The sequence below is a fragment of the Hipposideros armiger genome, unplaced genomic scaffold (assembly GCF_001890085.2).
Source record: "Hipposideros armiger isolate ML-2016 unplaced genomic scaffold, ASM189008v1 scaffold_23, whole genome shotgun sequence".
Lineage (NCBI taxonomy): Eukaryota > Metazoa > Chordata > Mammalia > Chiroptera > Hipposideridae > Hipposideros > Hipposideros armiger.
In genome coordinates this window covers 6,980,032-7,003,553 of record NW_017731373.1, presented here as the reverse complement: position 1 = coordinate 7,003,553, position 23,522 = coordinate 6,980,032, and the positions used below count along the sequence as shown (strand labels likewise).

Sequence of the window (23,522 nt, the reverse complement as noted above, 5' to 3'; positions counted from 1 at the left end):
GCCCCCATGATATTACATACTATAAGATATTTTTATTTAATATAGTCCATGCACTTGCATCTTTCCTTTGGAAAGGTGATAAAGACAATGCTACTCATTTTATAAATATAAATATATAAAAGGAGCTAACTTTTTCAAATTCAATTAAAAATTTTCCATTAGTGATTTCTTTGGTAGTAACAATATAAAATATACTTAAATGTGAAGGCCATGAGTCTATCATTAAAGAAATATATGGTATTCAAGTTCACAAATTTATCTGCCTATTCCTATTCAAGAAAAATATAAAAAATCTTAAATTAAAATTCAAATTTCAAATCTAAATTCTAATTAAATATGAGGGCACACTTATTCCTTCAGAAGCGTAAAACTGATTTTCAACATCAGTTCTTTAAGAATAATTTTTATATGCCTTACATTGAAAAAAAAATAATAAGTCTCATGGATATTCCTTGCTAATGACAAATGAATACTTGGCATTTTCTCTCCTACAAAAGGGTGTAACCTAAAAATAGCATTATGACTTAAAGAAAACTGATAGAAACTTATTCATAGCTGACATGAATTTCACAAGCTTAAAAGATTTTAAACCAACTGGCCAAATTTCATTTTCATATACTTTCCTAATTTTCATGCAATGATATATTTTATCTTCTCCAATTTTATCTAAGTAATGACAGAATACTGATTGGGGAGAGTTGAAAAAAGCCTTATAAAGCTTCTTTAGTCTCTAAGTGAGTGCAACCATTACGTATACATACTTAACCTCACTCTCTAAAAAGTAAAATCATCATCTTCGCATAAATCTCTCATCACCAGGATGCTGAGATTTTTACTTCCATCATCACCAGTGTTAAGAAACAAAAGCAGATGAAAAGTTCTGCAAAGACAAGACTTTATAATAGCCAAGTTGAGATATTATAGTCATTAATTCCAATGTTCACCTGTTATTCCATTCTAATGATGTTAATATCTCCCATTATACAATACAGAAATAATTTCTATGGATAACATCTAAATATACCAGACTCCCCCCAAGTATATCTTTCCACTGATTTTATCTAGTGATTTTTAATTCAGTGGGCTAAACTGTTTAAATGAGGAATATATTATTCGGCCAATGGTTCTACTAGCCTATTCCTCTAGACTGTTGCTAGTATTCTCAAAGATTTTCCTCAAAGTTCTACATTTTTGGTTTTTACTTTTTGGACAAACTAATATAAGGTGTAATTCCATTGCTCTGAATATCTACTGCTAGTCTAGGTAGGATATCTACTGTATTGTGAACAAGCTTCCCCCTACTTGTGCTAAACAATCGGGATGAAACTTCTGCTAGAGTAACCTTTTATTAGTCCTGACTCACATAGAACAAATCTATTCAAAAAGCTTCCCTAAACAGAATCCTTTACTTGTTATAAAATTTTTTACTCACTCGGAGGGTTATAAAGAAAAGGGTACTAGCTACTGTAAGCAACAAGGAGAGAAATATTGCAAAGCAAAAATTTCTCAAAGATTCAATTGAGATGATAATTGGATGTAAGGAAATCTATCGTTTGTGGAATGAAAAAGAAAATATTATTTTAAGAAGTTATTAGTGTGAAAAGTCTTTTTTTTTCTTCTGATCACAGACCCCTTTAAGAAAGTCATGCAACAATTAATTCCTGAAAAAAATGCAGTTAACACACAAAATTTTCACACAGTTTCAGGAGATTCATAAATTCCCCCAAGCCCAAGGAATCTCAGATTAAGGACCTAACTCAAAAGATGACCACAAAAAGCACTAGGTTTAACAATCTTTTGAATTCCAAAATAAATCTACCAGCATTTTACTGTAAAATCTTGAATAGTAAACTATAATGTAACATTTAGCTATATGTATAATAAAATTGCAATTCTAAAAGTTATACATAACATGAAATAGAAATGTGTTATTTTGAAAAATTACTATATCTAAATGACTAGTTTGAGTTACACATATCTTTTCAATTCACTCATCAATCACATGGAAGTCCTACATAAAATCCTAATATATTTGGATATCATTGCTAAGTCTTCTAATTACCTGGGGAAAACATAGTATTTGCTTAGTAAAGAAAAAGTCAAGAAATTTCGAATGTTGCAGATATAAATTGTGCTGTAAATGCTACTTAAAGAACTCAGCTGTCAAAATCATAATTAGCATTTTTCCTTAATTGTACTACTAATAAAATACATCTGCAAAATGTATCTCTACCTTCTTTTATTCCTACTCAACCTTTATTATTTAAGAATAATAATACATTTCAATAAATTCTCATTAGTAATGTGCTAAGTAGTAGTGGAATGAAACGATGTGTCAGTTTTAATAGTCTTATTTTCAACTTATGAAAACTTGGACTTTATATTGAGTTTTGAAAATCCAAGTATGCAACAGATACCTCTAAAATATTTCCTCCAATCGGAGTTCCACAAATAAATTGATGTATTTTTTAATATGGTGGTCAGTACATAGGAAAATGATTAACTAAAGAATGTATTAAAAGCCATGTCTCTCAACTGTCTTATTATTTGTACTTTTATTAGAAATACCTTAAATATTGCTGTTTAGAATAATAAGCATATTAAATCTAACTTCTTCATTTTCAGAAGTTTGTTTTTAAAAATGGGTCTAATGTCATTAGGAACAGACCACTAAATCTAATTAAATGCATTTTCTCAAATCCATCTTAGTTAGGCCAAGAATTAGTTAATAAGATTGGATTCAATAATGTTAGCCAGAAATTTTTAAAGTGAATAATAATACAACTTACATCCTTATACACATATCCTATCAAATTTTGGTAATCCAAAGTGATTTTCAGAGATAAAAGCCCTGAAATATTTCAGATAGTTGAGAGATGTGGTTACAGTGACAAAGTAAAAAATCAAGTTTCAGTTACCTATGACAAAAGATGGAAATAACAATCACTTGGAATCTTGAGTATTATATTCAGTTTCTCCAGATGAAATCTGGTTGAGTCGTTTGCTAGATCCCCATAATTTTCGAGAAAGCTGACCTGAACGCATCTGTTTAAAATAAAAGAAAGGAAAAAAAAGGAATAAATGAAATTGATAGACATTAATTTTGTGAATGCAAACAATAGTTTTATTAGCAGAATCATTAACATTTTGATGATTCTTGATTAATAAAAATTAAAGAAAGGCTTTTTTCTACATTGTCTTTCAGTTGAGAATGGTCTAATGCCAATGTGTAACTTTTTAAATTAAATGTCCCAGGTATTTCAAAATTACTAGACTCTCTTACTTTATATATTAAAACAAATATATTTCACTTCATTAAAATAATCTTTTCAAATTATGTTTGATCCAGCTAAGCCATCACATAGGTTTGCAGATTTTCTCCTCCTGTATGCAATACTATTAATGCCAATCACAAGGATAAGAAGTAAAATAATGTTTGGATGAAAATAAATTAATTTTTAAATATTTAATATAAAAATTTCAAAAAATAATATTTAACAATAGAATGATAAAAAGTAATTTAGAAAACAAGAATAGTATAAGCTCTTTGAAGGTAAGAATATCATTTTGTCTACCATTAAATTTGTACCACCTAACACATTTCTCAGCATATAACAATTCTTAATTAAATATTAATTCAACCAGTGAGTAATACCCCTCTAAAAATGCTTCCACTTTGAGGTAGGGAAAAAGAAATCCCATGGGGGAAGCAGTTCTCAATCTAACCATATGATTTGTTGGAATTACTTTCCCAAGTGCAATCTACTTTTAAATGATGATTTGTCTGGCACTCATTTTTAATAGTTACTTTTCTAGGTACATTTATTGGAGTGATAAGACAAGCCTCTTAAAAAAGACACTGTGGCATGCTAAGTTTGCATTTTAATTTCCAGAAACATATTTCCATTAATCTATTATCACTTTATCATCTGATTTATAAATACGAATTACATACTGACAGTATACTGGTACAGTTTTATACTGATACATGTTTTTATAATACACATTAATCAAGATTTTGATCTTTTATATAAATATAGCTCTTGAAATAGAAATATTTTCCTAACAATTGATGTTTAATTTCTACACTGCCGTATAGAATTATATTTTAATTATGCAAGACTCTAAGTATTCAATTAGATTTACTAAAGTAGGTCCATAATTCAGCTGATACATCCAAAGATATAAAATAAATTTGAAAAACTGCTTTCATTTAAAATCTACACCCAATTCAGATTCTATGTGTTGTAGACTACATAAATCTTTCAATGACAACAAAAAACTTATTGGGTAAAAATAACATAACATTGATTGAGGCCTATGAAATGAAGCTGCCTACATGTTTTTTTCCAATCAATTTTTAAAAGAAAATCTGTCCACATATGGTCATTTCATTTTTAAAAATTCAGTAAATCAGAAACTGACAAATTACTCAAAGTGAGGGCAGGGCAGGCAAGTTTAAAAGGCACTTGAGGGCCGGCCAAGTTGTGCATTGGTTAAGAGCTGGCTTGGGACACCAGAGGGCTCTGGTTCAGATCCCACATATGAGGGCCAGTGACACTGCCCTCTACAGCTAAGATGTTGAACAACGGCTCAACCTGGAGCTGGGTTGCTGTGAGTCACCAGCGACAGCATAGGCTGCAGCCCCTGCTGCAGTGGGTTGCCATGGGCTACCATGTGTAGAGCAGCCAGCGTGACTGGCCCTCAAGCCGCCGTGAGCGGCCGTCCAGAAGCCGGAGACTGATCTGCCTCGCCCGGGAAGAGCGCAATGATGGTGCCAACTTGGGCCAGTGAAGCAACGTCCTCCACAACTAGACTGAAGAACAAAACAACAGCAACTTGTCTGATCCCCTACCCCCAATTCCCAGCACTGTTCCCATCCCCCAATTCCCCAATAAAAATCTTAAAAAAAAAAAAAGGCACTTGAGTAAACCACAGAAAATGAAGCATACTCAAAGAGTCAAGTCTGAGGTGAGTTCTTCAGTAATCTCATTAGCAGAGGACAAGAGGGCACTATTTATTTGGGAAATTTATTAATCAAGAAACTCTCTGACTGTAGAATAGAAAAATGTTTAAAATGTTTTAAATATAAGTGAAATACTAAGAAAAAGACTTGCTGCCCCTGGGGGACTGTTACATGTGAAACTTAATAGTGTTGCAATCATTTTAATTTAATAAGACCTGTCTTTTGTTTAAATAATATCCTGAAAAAAAGGGATGACTAATGAAATCTTAAAATATTTATGAAACAAAAAGGTTCCTATGATCTGTGACATTCATTCTAATCACTGACAGTGTACTACTATTCAGTAATGTCTTCTCTTGAAATGACTGCTACAGATGTCATATTTTAGATTTCTCAGAAAAGACCAGTGATACCAATAAAAATTTATGTTTAATTTCATGCTATTTAACAATACATTTTCTAGAAGAATCACAAAATTACTTCACTACGTTTTCTTAAGAACAGTGTTAGACTTATGGTATGCGCATATTCAGTAACTGATAAACTACTGGCAAATAAATTTAGTGACCATAGGAAATTCATTGAGAATTAACACATTATATGGAGATATGTGTAGTTCCAAGTAAAAAATGGTGCTTTTAAAAAAGGATAACTGACATATAGTCATGCCGGGTATTCATTGAAATTAAAGTAAGTAGTTTTATACACATGAGTTTTGCATGTTCTTGAACTTCATATAAATGGAATCATTCAGTATGTGCTCTTTTATGTCTGCCTTCTTTTACTTGGCATACTAATGTTAAATTTATGTTGTTACATGTTTCAATAGTTTGCTCCTTTTATTGCTGGGAAATATTCCATTGTACAATTATGCCAAATTTATTTCCCTGTTGACAGACATCTGAATTATTTCCAATTTGAGACTATTATAAATAAAACTAATATGAAAAAAAATAAAGTAGTTTTATTGTTTGAGTCTATATTTCATTTCTTATAAAGGCTTTTTTGTACTAAAAATTAAAGATGTGGTCTTGAGTCTAGACTTAGAAAGACAGAGAATAAAAAAGCTTTCTTATTCATATAAAGTGAAACATGGAAACTGCCAAATGTGTGCTTTCAATTATATCATAATATAAATATCACTCCTAAATACTAACTTTAATCCCTTTTTATTTATTGCCCTTTGAAAAGTTAAATTTGTTTTCTAATTTGCTTATCCATAATAGATAATTCTGATTCAAACGGAATGAAGGAGACCCAAAGGAAACCCACACAGTATGAGAAGTGAAATTTTTGACTAGGTTTTACCTCAGCTGGCTTGCCAACACCCACTACAATCAATTTGCCATCTTCTAATCCAACAAGAATATGGCTGTATTCTTTGGTTACACAAACACAGTGGATAGGCAATCGCATAATTAATGGGCTGACGCTGAGATTCAAACTAGAAGAGAAATAAAAACACACACATAATTACATGGCTATATAATAGATTCATATAATTTTATACCTGGAAGTTAACTTAAAGATAATCTAGCTCTGCATTCTAATTTTACAGGTGTGGGATTTATGTTCAGAAAATCTGAGTGCCTCACACAAGAGGCACATTTATAGCATTACTTAAAACACTTAACAGATCTTTTCTCTATTTTCAACATGTTTTTCTTCTAGCCATATATATGAACTTTCACTAAATGTTTTTTCTATTGATTAATAAGTGAAAGTTGGATAAAAAGGGCAAAAGATTAAAAAGAGTGTGCATGTGTGGAGGAGTAAGGTCAACAAAATTGGTCTATTTGCTTTGTCTTAAAAGATGTAATTTGGGAATGATGTCAGAAGCATGGTGGCGTGAGAAGTCCCCTTGATTTCTCCCCTTGAAGTTACAACTTCAACAGCTACAATGCAACAAAGGATTCCCTGCACAAGAGACAAACACAAATGAGAGATATGCACATCAAAACACCTGACGAGATCCCAGAAGCTGGAGCACTACAAGAAAAAATAAAACGCTCCAATACCACCCACTGGAAAACAAAAATGGACCTCTTCTTATCAACCTGCTTCTGAGTTCACTCCCATAAATGCCTAGGCAGGGAGAGAATCCATCAAATACCATGAACAACCAGGTAACAAGGCAACTCAGAAAGAAAAAAAAATATGAAAAATCTCCAGACAATAAACTTAAAGACATGAAAATAAGTTCCTTAAATGACAGAGAATTCAAGATTGCAGTTCTGAAAAAATTCAATGAAATGCAAGAAAACAGGCAATTTAATGAGCTCAGAAATAAAATCAAAGAACAAAATGAATATTTTACTAAAGAAATTGAAACTTTAAAAAAGAACCAAATAGAAATTCTGGAGCTGAAAAACTCAAAACAAGAGAAGAAGAATGAAACAGTGAGCTTAGGAAATAGAGCCCACCAGATAGGAGGAAAGAATTAGTGATATTGAAGATAGAAATCTGGAAATGATGCAGGTAGAAGAGAGAGATTTGAGAGGTAAATGAAATGAAAGAACTCTACAAGAACTATGTGACTCCATGAGAAACAGCAATATAAGAATAATTGGTATACCAGAAAAAAGAGAGAGGGAAGGAAACAGAGCCTATTCAAACAAATAATTGTTGAGAACTTCCCAAACCTATGGAAAGAACTGGATATTTGAATCCAAGAAGCAAACAAAACACCCAGTTAACTCAATCTAAAAAGGCCTTCTCCAAGGTACATTACATTAAAACTGTCAAAAATTAATGACAAAAAAAAATTCTCAAGGCAGCCAGAGAAAAGATGGTGGTAACCTATAAAAGACAGCCCATCAGATTATCATCAGATTTTTCAGCAAAAACTCTAGCCAGAAGGAAGTGGAATCAAATATTGAAATTTTGAAAGAGAGAAATTGCCAGCCAAGAATAATATATCCAGCAAAGTTATCCTTTAGATATGAAGGAGTAATAAAGACCTTTCCAGACATACAAGGATGATGGAATTTTCCACAAAAAGGCCTGAATTACAATAAATACTGATGGGGATTATTCTATCTGAAATAAGCAAAAGGATACAAAATTATAAGATGACCAACAGACAAACAGAAGCAGGACATTACAACCCTTATTCAGAATTTGGCACTATACACTTAATATAAAGATTAAAGGAGGTAAAAAACATAAAAGAGAAAAATAGAATAGCTATCGCAACTTGGGAATGAAATCACAGCATAAATAGGAATAATTTGTGACAAGAAAAAATATAAAGGAGAGGGGGCAAAGGTATAAATTTGCAAAGGGGAATGGAGATAAGGTGCATGCAGAAGAAAAAGGACTACTGTATATATGAAACTTTCTTCTACATAAACTTAATGGTAACCACACACACAAAAATCCACAACTGAGACACACAATATAAAGAAAAAGAGGAAACAGAAGAAAAAAGTCATAGAATACCACCAAACTAAAATAACAGACAGAAACACAAGGGCAAAGAAACAATGGAAACACCAAGCTACCAGAAAACAAAAATAAAATGGCTACAGGAAATCCTCATGTATCAATAATCACCCTAAATGTAAATTGATTGAATTCACCAATAAAAAGGCACAAAGTAGCAGACTAGATCAAAAAACAAAATCCAACCATATGCTACCTTCAAGAGATACATCTCAACTGCAAGGACAAATACAGATTCAGTGAAAGGTCAGAGAAAACAATACTGCACACAAATGGCATCCAGAGAAAAGCGAGTGTAGCCAGAATTGTATCTGACGAAATAGACCTCAAAGGCAAGGAAAGTAAAAGCAAAAATAAATGAATGGGACTATATTACACTGAAAAGCGTCTACAAAGCAAAAGAAACCATCAGTGAAACAAAGAGGCAAACAACTGAATGGGAGAAGATAGATATTTGCAAACAGCATGTCTTATAAGGGGCTAATATCCGAAATATATAAAGAACTCATACAACTCAACAAAAAACAACCCAATCAAAAAATGGACAGAGGACCTGAGCAGACACTTCTCCCAAGAAGATATACAAATTGCCAACAGATATATGAAAAGATGCTCAGATTCACTAGCTATTAGGGAAATGCTAATCAAAACCACAATGAGATACCACCTAATACCTGTTAAAATGGCTATTATCAACAAGACAAGTAATACATGTTGAAGAGATTGTGGAGAAAAAGGAACCCTCATATACTGCTGGTAGGAATGTAAACTGGTACAGCCACTATGGAAAACAGAATGGAGATTTCTCAGTAAAAATTAAGAACAGAATTAACATATGATCCAGCATTCCCTCTTTAGGGTATCTACCCCCCAAATCTAAAAACATTTATCTGTAAAGATATATGTGCCCTTATGTTCACTGCAGCATCATTCACAGTGGCCAAGATATGGAAACAACCGAAGTGCCCTTCTATAGATGATTGGATAAAGAAGATATGATATATTACAATGGAATATTACTCGGCCATAAGAAAAGATGACATATTGTCATTTGTGATAACATGGTTAGATCTTGAGATTATCATGGTAAGCGAAATAACGTCAGACAGAAAAAGTCGAGAACCATGATTTCACTGATATGTGGGATATAAGACTGAAAGCAACAAAGAAGACAAACAAGAAAAAACTGAGAGACACAGAAAACAGTTTAGTGGTTACCAGAGGGTAAGGAGGGGAAGATGGGAGGTAGAAGAGGTTAAAGGGGGTCAAATACATGGTGACAGAAAGAGATTTGACTTTGAGTGGTGAACACACAATGCAATATATAGATGATATATAATAGAATTGTACACTTGAAACAATTTTATTAACCATTGTCACTCTAATAAATTTAATAAAAATAAAAAATAAAATATCATGCTTTATCAAAAAAAGATGTAATGTATAAACACATATATAAATGTAAAATATATAAAATAATATACATTTAAAAATATAATATGATATAAATTATAATACCCCATTATGAAAAATGCCCACAGCTTTTATAATTAGAGAATAAAGAGTCCTAAGATATGCACAATATGTTCTACACTAACCGGCTAAAATATCCCATTGATTTTTCTAATGTGAGATTTTCTTTACAATATCCTGAAATTAGCGTTGTAAAACAAAACATTGGACCGATATGACTAGGATAGGGACTCAATGCTCTACCACAGGAGAAAGATAAAAACGAGAAGGAAAATACAAAAATAGGAAGGGCATCTTTGTACAGAAGTGATTCTGATTGAATGCAGTCAGACAGAACATCTTGGATCAGGAAATTATTTATAAGGATTTTGAGAGGGGTCAAGATAGTTTGAGGGGTATATAAATAAGCCACAATCAATCTTTTACAAAGGGAAAAAAAAGAATGCATTTGGGCATGTAGGAAACATAAAACATATCCACTATCCCAACATCCTTCTCCTTCACTGTGTTAAATAACAAAAGACTCTCCACCAATTTTATATACACACACTCAATCATGAACAGATACATTAGCCTTAAAAATACTTAAGTTCATTTTATCACAATTAAAAAAAACTTTTTTAGGGCCGGCCGAGTGGCGCGTTAGTTAAGAGCTGGCTTGGGATGCCAGAGGACCCCATTTCGGATCCTACATGTGAGGGCCAGTGACATTGCCCTCTGCAGCTGAGATGCTGAACAGCGGCTCGACCTGGAGCTGGGCTGCCGAGAGTCGCTGGCGACAGCGTGGACTGCGGCCACTGCTGCAGTGGGTTGCCAAGGGCTGCCGTGTGTGGCCAGCAGCCAGCGTGAGCAGCCAGCAGCCGCAGTGAGCGGCCGTCCAGAGGCTGGGGACTGTTCTACCTTGCCCCAGAGGAGCAGTGATGGTGCCAACTTGGGCCAGTGAGGCAATGTCCTCCATGACTAGACTGAAGAACAAAAAACAGCAACTTGTCTATTCCCCTTCCCCAATTCCCCAGCGCTGTTCCCATCCCCCAATTCCCCCATAAAAATCTTTAAAAAAAAACAAAAAAACTTTTTTAAACCCTAACTTTAGTTTGTAAAAATTCGAACTATAATTGGACAAATTACCATAATCCAGACTTGGCACTTCCTGGCTATTTAGAAAAATTTTTTTAAATTGTGGTAAAATTATTTAAAATATACATAGCATACAATTTTCTACAATTCAAAAAATGTACATGTATATTTTATTTATTAATTCAGGAATACTTCAGCTTCCCCATTTTTTTCATAGTTGCCAAAAGATATATTCATAATTAATGATAAACCAAAAGATTAGAAATCTTAGATTGCTGATTTCCACTCTAGATTGAAAGTACTACCACCTTTTCTTAAGTGCTACTTCAATAATTATTATTAATTACCTGTGGAGATCTCTTATGGACAGGAATCCTTGTAAACTGCCCATGACAATATGTTGTCCAATTATACATATATCTGACACTTGTTCCTTCAGGACTTGAGACCCTAGATGCTTGCCATTTACAGAAAACAGATGCAATGCATTCTTATCCTGCAAATATTAGACAAAGAAAATTTAATGATCTCAACTTAAAATGGAGTTTTAATATTGTTAATTAAAACTATGACTATAATAGAATGATTACTGGGTTTAAAATATTGGAATAAACATATGGCTATATTTAAAGAGACAGTGTGTAGATAACAAAGTGATTTCAAATCGGATTGCCAAGTAAATGAATATTAAAGAACTCTCACTCCTCCAAAAGAATTAAAATCTCATCCAGTCCCAAAAAAACTCTACGTTTTAAAAACAAAACAGATTCCCTTAATTTTTAACAAGTTTTATCACCTAAAGGAAAATATACATACAATTCATGGCTTGTTTACTTATATCCTGGCTTGTGCACAAAGAATTTAATTTGGTTATAATTTCCACTTAAGTTTATGAAGTCCCACATATTCAGAAACCACTTTTGAAATCATATATTACATAGGCCAATAGAAATCCCTAAAACAAAATATAAACACGAGGACAAGATTGTGATAGGGTAAGTAAGGTAATGGTAAGGAATGAACAAATTGAATGATGAAAGGAAAACATTTTTTTAAAAATATGGTGTTCTTTCCTTTTCAAACATCTCATATATACAATGTGGGAAGGAAAAGACAAGCTTCTACAATAGTCGAGCCCTACTGTATGAAACTGTTAAGATACCTTGAGGGTGGTCTTTTCTTCAGTGCTAGAGTAGATGACAATATGTCCTTCCCAAGATATAGCCAAATTGGGAATGGTCAGAAGCAGAGAACTCTCACAAGGTGGCCGTAAAGTCCTCATGTACTGACCTTTCTGAATAGTATGTATAATCACAGTGCCATCCTACACACAGAAAATATTAGAAAATGAAAACGACAAAGAATAACAAAATAGAAAAAAAAAAGAAAGTGGGGTGGATAAAGAAATGTGGGAGACTGAGAAAATGATTATTCCTCCAAGGACACATTTATTTTAGGAAAAATTCCAATCTTGAAATTTCAAATTGTATTTTATTTCATAAAATGCCCTCTTCCCTTAACTAATAAGACCAGTAATTTTCTAAAATAGAATCCAGTCTCTTTTTTTCTTTCTATATTATTCTACTCTTGCAAAATCATACACAAACATAGTATAAAATGTCTATACTTTTATCAAGTCCCCTAGAAATCAATGTATTGTAATTATAAATATTGCTTCTAAATTTATATAAAAATTTAGCATTTCCTAAAGGTTTAATCTTACCCTTGATCCTGATATGGCCATGTCTAGCTCAGTGCTGATGCCGACACTCATAACCTCATCAGTGTGCCCGTACAAAATCTGAAAGGGTTTAGATGCTAAACCCACAGGAACACCTCCCTAATATTAAAACAAAAAAGCAAAGGTAATTTTCTTGTAGGCTACTTTCTATAAAAAGGTTTATGCTATATTTAAACTAATTACAAACTAATATCGCACCTAGTTCTTACCACTGAGTCTATTCACAATAGTACTCATTCTTGTTTCTCCTTGAATTCTCAATCTTTGGTAGTTCAAAAACTTAATCTGAATAGTTTCAAAATTGATTATTTTAGATTAATTTTAATAAGTATATTATTTTCCCTTTTCATCTACAGATTTATTCTTCCTTTACTTCAAAGAAACTTTTTTTATTATATTTCTGAATACTTTCTCTTTTTAATTTATTATAGTACCTATTTCAGGGATATCAATTATTCTTATGCTGATTTGCCTGATTCCTAGAGCTATCATCCTTTTTCTAATTACTTTAATTCTTTTGTTTTTACATTTGTATTCACTTTATTATGTTAAAATTATTTCCTATGCTGATAGTTTTATTTTCAGACACATGTTTCTTGCTGTTTCTGCTTTGGGTTTATTATATTTGTAATGGTATTGGCTTTAATACCTGTTTGATTCTTCTGCAATCTCCCTTTTTCATCTAAAAATGCTATTTTATAATTTCATCTTTGAGGTCCTATTTTATTGAATGGATATTCTTATTGTGTTCTTCTAATAGCATAATATTATTGCAGAAATCTCTCTGCAGTTGAGTTGTCGTCTTCCAGAAGAAAGAAGATTCTTTCTTCATCTCCTTTTGGCATGCTGTGTTTGTATATTACTTTCTATGATATAGAATGTTTGAGTAATTATCATGGTATTTGTGTTATGATTAGCCTAGATAACTCTGTTCAGATCTTCTAATCTGCACCATATTATGCGGATTAATTCCTCTTGACACTCTATTACCTGGGACATAATTCATCTTCCTCTAAGAGTCTCTGAGTGCATAATGCATTCAACCTGATTTTTAAAAATCAGGTCATTCCTATATTATTTAAGCAACTGAAGTACAGAGAAAGATGAACATTTTCAAATTCATTTTATAAAGGTTGCATATCCCAATAATAAACATGGTAAAGACAGAACAAAAATGAATTGCACTTACAAGTACAAAAATAATTAAAGCGCCAGCAAATAAACTCCTACAGTAAAATATAACAATACATCATGAATTATATGAGTTTATGACAAGAATTCAAGGAGAGATCAAGCCTAGGCCACTTATCAACATAATAGAGTATATTAATAAAGAGTAAGAGAAAAACTATAAATTAAAAAAAGAAGAGAAACTGGGACACTGTTGGTACTACTGACAAAATTAGAACATGGAATGTGGATTAGATAATGGTATTATATAAATGTTGTGTTCTGATTTTGATAATTATACTGTAGTTATGTATAAGAATGTCTTTGTTCTTAGAAAATACACACTGAAGTGTTTAGTGGTAAAGAAACATGATGTCTCCAACTTTAAAATTGTTCAGAAAAAGAAAAATAAGATGCTGGGAGATAGAGATTGGAATAAAATGCTAAGACAAATGGCAATAAATATACTATTTTTGTAACTTTTCTGTAAATTGAAATTTTATTAAAACTAAAAAGTCACCGAAAGAAAAAATAGAAGGAAGGTAACTACTTAAATATTAAAAAACACAACTAGTGAAACCCAACACCAAACAGTGCTAAGCGGCACAGTAGTGAAAGCATTTTAATGAAAATCAGATAAGATATAAGATAAGGGATGCTCACTATAATTTTCTTACCTTATTGCATTAGCTAATAATGTAACAGGATAACAAAATTAAATAATTAGTATAGTGGAAAAGGAAAAAAATCTTTTATTTTTATATCGCCTTATTTTCAGAAAAATCCAAGAAATACTAAGAATTATGGCAGCTGGATAAGCGAATTTGGTAAAATGATTAGTTATAAAATGATTAGTTACAAAATAGTATAGAAATCGAAAGCTTTTTAAATTAGCAATAATCAGTTAGAAATAAAAATGATTTTTAAAATCCTGCCAAAATAGTAATAAAAATACAATTATTAGAAGTAAATATAACAAAGTACAGGACCTAAATGGAAAAAAAATGACCAAAAAATTTGATCAAAGGACATAAAAAAAGACCTAAAACAAATATGGTAAGGCATTTCCCATTTCTCGATAGAAATAATTACAAAAATGTAAATCCATACCAAATTAACATGTAAATTGAATACAATTACATTAAGACTAAAATGGAGGGTTTTTAAGGAGGATATGATTAAAATATTTTTAAAGTTTATATGGAAGAATAAATACTTCTAAGAATAGCTGAGAACATATTTTTTTAAAGGAAACACAGTGAGGGGGATTTGCCTTATGAGGTAATATTAAACTACTAAAATAAAAACACTGTGGGCCGGCCAAGTTGCTCAGTAGGTTAAGATCGCGAGCTCTGAGCAAAAAGGTCGCCGGTTTGATTTCCACATGGGCCAGTGAGCTGCGCCTGAGCTGAGCGGCTGCGAGCTGCCGACGGGTGGGCAGATAGCGACTGGACTTGGAGCTGAGCTAGCTGCGCCCTCCACAACTAAGATTAAAGGACAACAACTTGGCTGTTCCCCTTCCCCAATTCCCCAATTAAAAAAATAATAATAAAAAATAATAAAATAAAAAAACTTTGGCGCTGACATAGAAATAGGTAAGTGTAAAAGAATTGGAGACTCTATAAAAGATCCAATTCAGTGGGTAAGACTTAGGTTGGTGTAAGTGACTTTCCACCCAGAAGTAAACAAAATCATGTATTTTTATACCTTATATTGTTATAAAATATATATTCTGTATTCTGTACATATTCTATAATATAGAATATGTGCATATATTATAGCTAATATATATTCTATATTATTTAACAGAAAAATTATTACCAATGTATTAAAAGTTGAAATGTAAAAAAATAAAACAAGAAAAGTATTACAAAAGAATTTTTTGTTAATATTTTTATAACTTTGGAGTGGGAAAAAGCATATTAAACAAAGTAGAAAATCCAGAAGCTATAAATAAAAAAGATACTTCCTTGAGCCAACATTATTATGAGTACAATAAGATTGATGAAAATTATAAATCTATATTTTCTAGTACTCCCACCTGAAAGGAAAATAGGAATAATATTATGTTAGTAAGACAAGAAAAATAATTGTTTTCCTAGAAAAGGCTAACAAGAAGTTGTTTTTGGAAGCTAATAGCGGATAAAGTCATGAATCAGACAATAAACCTAGGAAAAAAATGTGATTAGGACAGGACAGAATGGGGGTAAAAGAATGCGAAGGAGCTCAAATAATCATTTAACGCCAGAATATACTACTCTATTAGAACATTTCAACAGTATTCCCAGGGTGAATCTCTGATTAAACAGAGTATTTGAATGTGTAACTACCTGTTGTGTTATTTGCCATATCATACATGTAGTATCTCTGGAACCAGAAATCAAATGTATTCCACAGTAATCAGTAGCTAAACAAGTCACAATATCTGTAAGGAAAAAAATAATTTTTTAAATAAAATATCTTGGTTTTGCTGAAACAGAAAAGGGCAATTTTAGTTTGAGTTCAAACTATTACTAAATCAGTTGTTCTAATTGGGAGAAATCTAGGACTGTCATTGGAAAAGCAATGGGAAAGAGTGACACAAAAGAAGCAGTATTAAAATGGTGTAGGAGAGCTTTCTTTGAGGCCACCCTTCTTTGAGGGAGAAGAATAGACATGGGGCTGTAAAATACCTGTCAGAATTTTGGCAGGAGGTCAGGTAGCTTGCAGCAGACCCACAGTAAATTCTGATATGCTTGTCTGCTATCTCATCCCCCTTCACCTTCTACTGCCACTGGGACCTGCAACCCTATACAAAATGGGTTTTTTTTATCTTAACCAAAATATTGGGTTGTCAGGAAAGTCATGACGTATTTTGTCTATGTTTTTCAAAGGTCATTTATTTATATAAAGAACAAAGATCAATCAATGATATATTGCCCGTTTTGTTCGATAACCTTTTGCCATCTTTCAGTGAGCTTCATAATTCCTCGTTCATAGAAGGACCTGTTTTTATTTGCGAAAAACTGAATAAGGTGCTGATTTACAGCCTCATCAGAATTGAACGTTATACCAAACAAGGAGTTTTGAAGAGAGCGACACAAGTCACTCTGGCGCAAGGTCAGGCGAGTATGGTGGATGTGGCAACACATCCCATCCAAGCTCTAATAATTTTTGACGGGTGATCAAACTTGTGTGTGGTCTCGCGTTGTCGTGATGGAACACAATTCCTTTACAATTAACAAGCTCTGAATGTTTCTGGATGATGGATTCTTTCAAGCTGTCCAACTGCTGACAGTACATGTTTGAATTGATTGTTTGGTTCCTTGGTAGGAGCTCGAAAAACACGACACCTTTAAAATCCCACCACACTGAGAACATAACCTTACTCTGATGAATGCCCGCTTTCGATCTTTCAATGTTGTTTTGAGGCAAACCATCACGTCGGGACCAAGACCGTTTGCGCACCACACTGTTGTCAACAATCCGCTTCTCATTACCAGTTATCAGTCAATTCAAAAAAGGATCGTTTTCCTCACGTTTAATGAGCATATTGTAGATGTTTATACATGCCGTCAAATTAACTTTAGAGTTCATGCAGAATCCAAATATCGAGCTTGCTTATGTATCCCAGCTTCTTCAGGTGGTCGTGAATGCTTGAATGATGGATGTTCAATGTTTCTGCAATCTCTCGTGTTGTGTAACATGGGTTTGACTCGATCAATGCCTTTATTTTGTCATCATCAACCTCAGTGGGCCTCCCTAATAGAGGAGCATCGTTGAGATCAAAATCACCAGCATGGAATTTCGTGAACCATTGTTGGCACTGATGTTCTTGTAGAGCATTGTTACTGTAAACTTTATGCAAGTTTTCACAAGCTTGACGCGCGTTCTTTCCTTTATGGAAGTAAAACAGTAAAATACGGCAAAAATGCACAGTTTGGTCTTCCATCTTCAACTTGTTGTAAAATCTCCAAAACTCAATAAAATCACTCAATTTTTTTTAGAATGAAGCTAGAATTGTCAGCTGTCAAATGGCACAGCAATAACATCAGATGTGAATGACTCTAGTACTTCCAAAAATGAACTAGTACCATCTGTTGCAAACATGCGTCATGACTTTTCCGAAGGCCCAATAGTAGATATTACACTGTAAATTAACAATATAAAATACATTTTTCCTAATCTGTTAAAACCTGAGCTAAGTGATATCTCAGGAGTCACTGGTACAGAATGAGCAGCAGACTCCATTTCCCTTTCCTACTAATTTATTGGGAAAAAATTTACTCAATGTTTTATTCTTATATTGAAGACTGAGACACTAAAGAGTACCAGATTAAACTACATTCAACAATTTTACCTTTTTCATGTTTTACTATTAACAAAATAATAGAAAAGTTGATGTTTTATTCAACTATGACAGATTTTTTTTTACCGTTTTATGTTAAAATTCTTATTTCTATCAGCCAATTTTTAAAAAGACTTAGCTTAACATCTTCCAGATATGATAAAGCTGTATTTAATTTGCATGGTGCTTAGTACACCCAAAATATATTAAACATTCTTAAGGAAAGCATGTAATAGTCATAACACTGTTGTAGCAAAAAGTTCATTCAGCTTCAAAGGTAAAATTTAATTTTTTTTTTTTTAATGAGGGGTATGTACTGCTTTTATAATTATAAAAAAAAAGGGAAATTTTTGGTTTGGGGGGTGGAAAAAAGTTAATGCTTACCCATATGTCTGATATTGTGTGAAATAATTTTGCCTTTTGTAAGTGACATCACTTGAATGCTATTATCCCAGTGTCCAGCACTGAAAAGTAACTTCGCATCATGTGATACTATAAATAGTTTAGAAGTGATCTCCAGCCCTGGAGCAAAAGGACCATTCACACTACGCTGAGTTCTGTAAACACAATTCAATATTAGACTTTTCATTAAAAGATCATTTAGACTTAATTATTTTTAAATGTCTCTAAAAAAAAAATAAGTTTGTTCAATGTTCAGTTTGAAATGTATGCTAATAAATGATAAAGACTTTCAAAAAACACATTAATCTTACTTTGTTCATATTTTTCATTAAATAAAAATTTATATAACAAATAGTCTTAAGTGTTAAGAATAAGGTAGTTGAAATTGGTGAAGGTGTGAAAATTTAAATCTTGATTTTCAAAGCCAATTTAGTAAGATTGTAAATTCTGTAAAGAACACCCTCAAAGTATGTACTCAAGATAGGCTATACTAGGACCAAGAAAGTCAGAAATAAACTGAAACAAGGGATCTACTACACAGGCAGACATATATGTATCTAACAGTACTCAAGAAGATAATTTTCCATTCCAACCAAAGAAAGCATATGGGTTTTATCTGCTTTCCAATGAAATATCTGTGCACTTGGCCAATCTAGATTCTGCAGAAAGACACAAAGAAGTGATATTTCAGTTTGTGTATGGAAAATTAGGGCCAATTCTAAGACTTCAGCTCTAGATCTTTATTATTCAATATTACGGTAATTTGCTGAAGGTATACTTTGTGCAAATCACAATAGTACAAAGTCCTACATAAGATGAAAAGAAAAGACATCACCTCTAACATAGAGCTAAAACAACTCAGAGTAAGGGAAACATCACCTTAACTTAAAATGTAACCTTTGGATATTTAAAAAATAATAAGGTAAATAACAATATCTTATTATATAAAACACATTGAGTCTTATTTGTAAATAATATTGTACAATAAAAATACAATTAAGCCTGAAAGCTATGCATAATAATTTTTGCTTCCATAATGTTATGATAGTAATTATTTTGTCTGGAAGCCAATATCAAGTCAGGGGAAGGTAAGGAGAGAAAAAAGGGAGGAAAGGAGGGAAGGAAGAATGACAGAAAAAAATGGAAGGAGGGAAGGAGAGAGAAAAGAAAATCTGGATGCCTGTAATATTACTTTCAAAATGAAACCTATCAACCAATTTAGTTGTTTTTCCTGGCAATAAGGTATTGCCTGTACCTGATTTGCTTTAAATCTTCATTTACTTACTTTGGATTTGTCACAGTTTGATCCTTGATGAATGTAAAGTAATTAGAAATGTTTCTGTCATAAGGCAGCCATCCATGTGTTCCAATAACATAATTCATGCTTACTGTTACCTGGAAAACAACATGAAGATGAAAATTAAATGAAAGATTAAAGAAAGAAACACAGAATAACCAAATACTCACATGATGTCAGCATTTAGGGGAAAATGCAGGATTATATACTTAAAACACGAAACACATTTAAAAAGTCTAAAATAATTTAAATGGAAGAAGGTCTTTGTTTATGTTATTGTAAGAAAAGTTGTCCAATGCATCTTTCTTTAGTATGATTATTTTCTTCTCAGTTTATTTAGCATCTATTAATTGGCAGTCAGAAGTAATTAACGGTCAAGCCTTACGACATAAATATGATCTATATCATTTAGAACTAAATCAGAAACAGAACTTATTGTTAAGATTGCCCTTCTTAGTGACAGTCACAGTGAATATTTTCTTTTAAAAATGAAAAGTGTTTCCCCCTTTGATTATAAAAGTAAAAGATTACCAAAAAGAAAAATCAGATACCTTGAAAAATACAGGTATTAAATCTGAAAAATTACAAGAATTCTACCACTCAAAAAATACTATTATTATCTTTATATCTTTTCTCAACCTTTTTTCCTGAGTAAACACACAATGTGCATAACAGGAAAAATAAATCTAATTTTGGAACCTCTACTGTTTACACTGCTATACTTATTTCATTTTTATAATTTCTAAATGACAAAATTAGAATAAGACAGACCTAGGTTTTGGCCCATGTGCCTGCCGGGTTCCAGATTGCTTATTTGCTAGCTCTGTGACATTGAGCAAGTTACTTTTGAGTTTTAATTTCTCATCTGTAGAAGGGAAATTTTAACACTGCCTATCTCACAGGATTGTTAGGCGGATTAAGTGACAAAATTCATGTAAAGCACTCATAACATGTCCTGTATGTAAACCTTAATCAATTCTATGTTAGTTCTCATTTTCATTATTATTACTGCTTTATGATAAACTTTAATATCTAATAAGATGTTATATCCTATTTTTCTTGTATAAAATTTCCTGGTATTTTCACACATTTATTATTCCAGATAAACTCTAGTATTACAGAAATTACTTTAAAAAAAAAGCTGTGTAAATAGAAGATACATTTTTATACTTGGTCAAATTCTATAAAAATTTTCTCTATTATTTTTTTTTAAATTTTATTTTCTCATTTTTTTTTAAGTGGTAATGGATATACAACAATGTGAAAAAGGTGTAAATGAACTTACCAGTAACTCAGGACTGCCTTGAGACATAAAAGAACGAGACTGATTTTTGGGGACAATGGCCTTTATTAGTGGAGTACCATCACTAATTCCCTATAAAATAAAAGATGGAGAGGTTCAGTGGCTGATTCTGCTTATCTTTATTAGGTGCAAACTATTGAAAACTTCTATTTCTTTAAACAAGAATGAACCCTGTGATATAGCATTTTACTCTGTCAAAACATATCATTAAAATTTTTTTTTTTTTTTAGCTGAGCCATCCTGCCACCTGTTGGCAGCTCAGCAGCTGCTCAGCTCGGGCTGGACTCGAACCGCTGTTGATCAGAGCTCAAACTCTTGAGTGAACTCTTAACCAACTGAGCCACTCAGCCAGCCCATATCATTTAATTTTAAACGTAGGAAAGGAATAACATATTGTGTTTGAATGCATACTTGGAACTTCTGAAACCTATCACCTGTATTCCACTACTCTGCTATAAACAGAGATGTAGATCTCAAGGAACATCAGCTGTCTAGGATCTTTCCTTTTCACTGGCCAGACTGACACGAACATAAAAGAGAAAATATAGACCATAAAAGAGCATTTCTCAAATAAGTAAATGGCAAAACTGGTTATATTTTATAGAAATTTCCTTTTGGGTTAACTTTCAAAGAATAGATCCATTCCATTAACTGAGGCATTCCCTGAAAGCCACAGCAATAGGACCAGAAAATAAAGATAGTCTCCAGAAGACATCCGCCATTATCTTAATACAATGTGCAAGAGAACAATGATTGGAACTAAGACTCTTGATGTGACAATAGTTCAAAAAATAAACCTAACATTTATTAGGTAAATTATTACCTAACATTATTTGGTACATGCTATGTGCCAGGTCTATTCTAAGAGCTTTATGTGAACTACATAACCAATTATAAATCACATAAAGTCACACATGATTAGACATGATGGAAATAATTTTATCAGCATTACATAATAAATATAGTATTATGTGTCCATCAGATTATGGGTTAAACAGAGTGTATGGGTTGTCCTATGTGCAGCAAAGAGTTAACATAGCAGGACCGAGACTGCTCTCCTTAGAAAGGCCTGCCTGTAAGGTTGGCCCTTTGCTGGCATCTGAGAAGTTGGCAGGCAAAGAGTTCCTTACACTGATTTAAAACCTGTCCTCAGTGTTTAGGATGGCTCACTCACTTTGTACTTGTACAAAGAATATTGCTTATGCTGAATACCTGCTTTTCTTCTGAGAGTCGGGAATTTTGACATATGCTAGGCAGAGTGTAAGGATATGACCAGCCAATAAAAACCTTGGCTGCTGAGTCCCTAATGAGCTCCCCTGGTAGATAAAAGCATGTTTTCACATTTCATTACCGGAAGAATTAAGCATGTCCTGTGTGGCTCCCCTGAGAGAAGAGCTGCACCTGGTTTCCCCTGGACTTGGTCCCATAGGCCTTTTTGCCCTTTGTGGATGTTGCTTTACATCCTCTCACTGAAATAAATCTTAGCTATGATTACAACTGTATGTTGAGATGTTGAATCTGTGAGTCCTTTTAGCAAATTACCAAACTTGGGGGCATCCTTGGAAACCCAGTACATATCCTGGGAATTAGTCATCATCTCAAGCATTATTTCTATGTGCTCTGAGCTCCAGGCAACTGACTGAAAAACTTTTGGAAAACAACCAATTTTGTGAAGTTTGTATTGTTAAACTTAAATAACTATCTTAATAAACAGGAATCTAGGAAAAGACTAATAAAGATGAATTTTGAAGTACTTTTACAAATGTGAAAACATATTTACATTAAAATACTGTGGCGCTTAACTATAACATTGCTCACCTGAGTAAAATTTAATATAAAGCCATAACTCATACACTCCATAAAAACGTTTAGGGTGACCGGTTAACTTAGTTGGTTAGAGCATTACATAGAGTTGGTTAGAGCGGGGTGCTGATAACACCAAGGTTGCCGGTTCGATCCCCGCAGGGGCCACTGTGAGCTGCACCCTCCCTAAAAGAGTCAACTATGCCATTGCAGCATGAAAGCAATGTGTAACTAATGACCATAGCTATTCCCCAATAAAATTTTAAAAATATATATATCTTTTTACAGTAAATTATCAAGGTTTTCCATGCTATTGAACCTAAAAGGCACATTACTATGTTGCTCTCTCTAATACCGAGTTTGACAAACTAGGCCTGTGGGAAAAATCCAGCTTACCACTTGTTTTCTGGGCTGTGGGTAAAGTAACAATGGTTTTACATTTTTAAATGGTTATATTTTAAGTGGAGATATATATACGTGTGTGTGTATGTGTGTGTGTGTTTGTGTGTGTGTGTGTGT

General features: G+C 32.7%; 1 protein-coding gene across 1 annotated transcript in view; it reads right to left on the bottom strand.

The window, feature by feature from the left end:
• Positions 1-161: 161 nt before the first annotated feature.
• NBEAL1 (neurobeachin like 1) overlaps positions 162-23,522 on the bottom strand; it is a 172,243-nt gene continuing 148,882 nt past the window's right edge. The window contains exons 44-53 of the mRNA XM_019635618.1: positions 22,413-22,516; positions 21,183-21,272; positions 19,886-19,995; positions 18,583-18,755; positions 16,202-16,296; positions 12,684-12,800; positions 12,123-12,284; positions 11,308-11,456; positions 6,275-6,410; positions 162-3,045 (exon numbers count right to left, since the gene is read on the bottom strand). Coding sequence (XP_019491163.1) covers positions 2,944-3,045; positions 6,275-6,410; positions 11,308-11,456; positions 12,123-12,284; positions 12,684-12,800; positions 16,202-16,296; positions 18,583-18,755; positions 19,886-19,995; positions 21,183-21,272; positions 22,413-22,516 — 1,238 coding nt within the window. The 3' untranslated portion in view covers positions 162-2,943. The remainder of the gene's footprint in view (positions 3,046-6,274; positions 6,411-11,307; positions 11,457-12,122; positions 12,285-12,683; positions 12,801-16,201; positions 16,297-18,582; positions 18,756-19,885; positions 19,996-21,182; positions 21,273-22,412; positions 22,517-23,522) is intronic.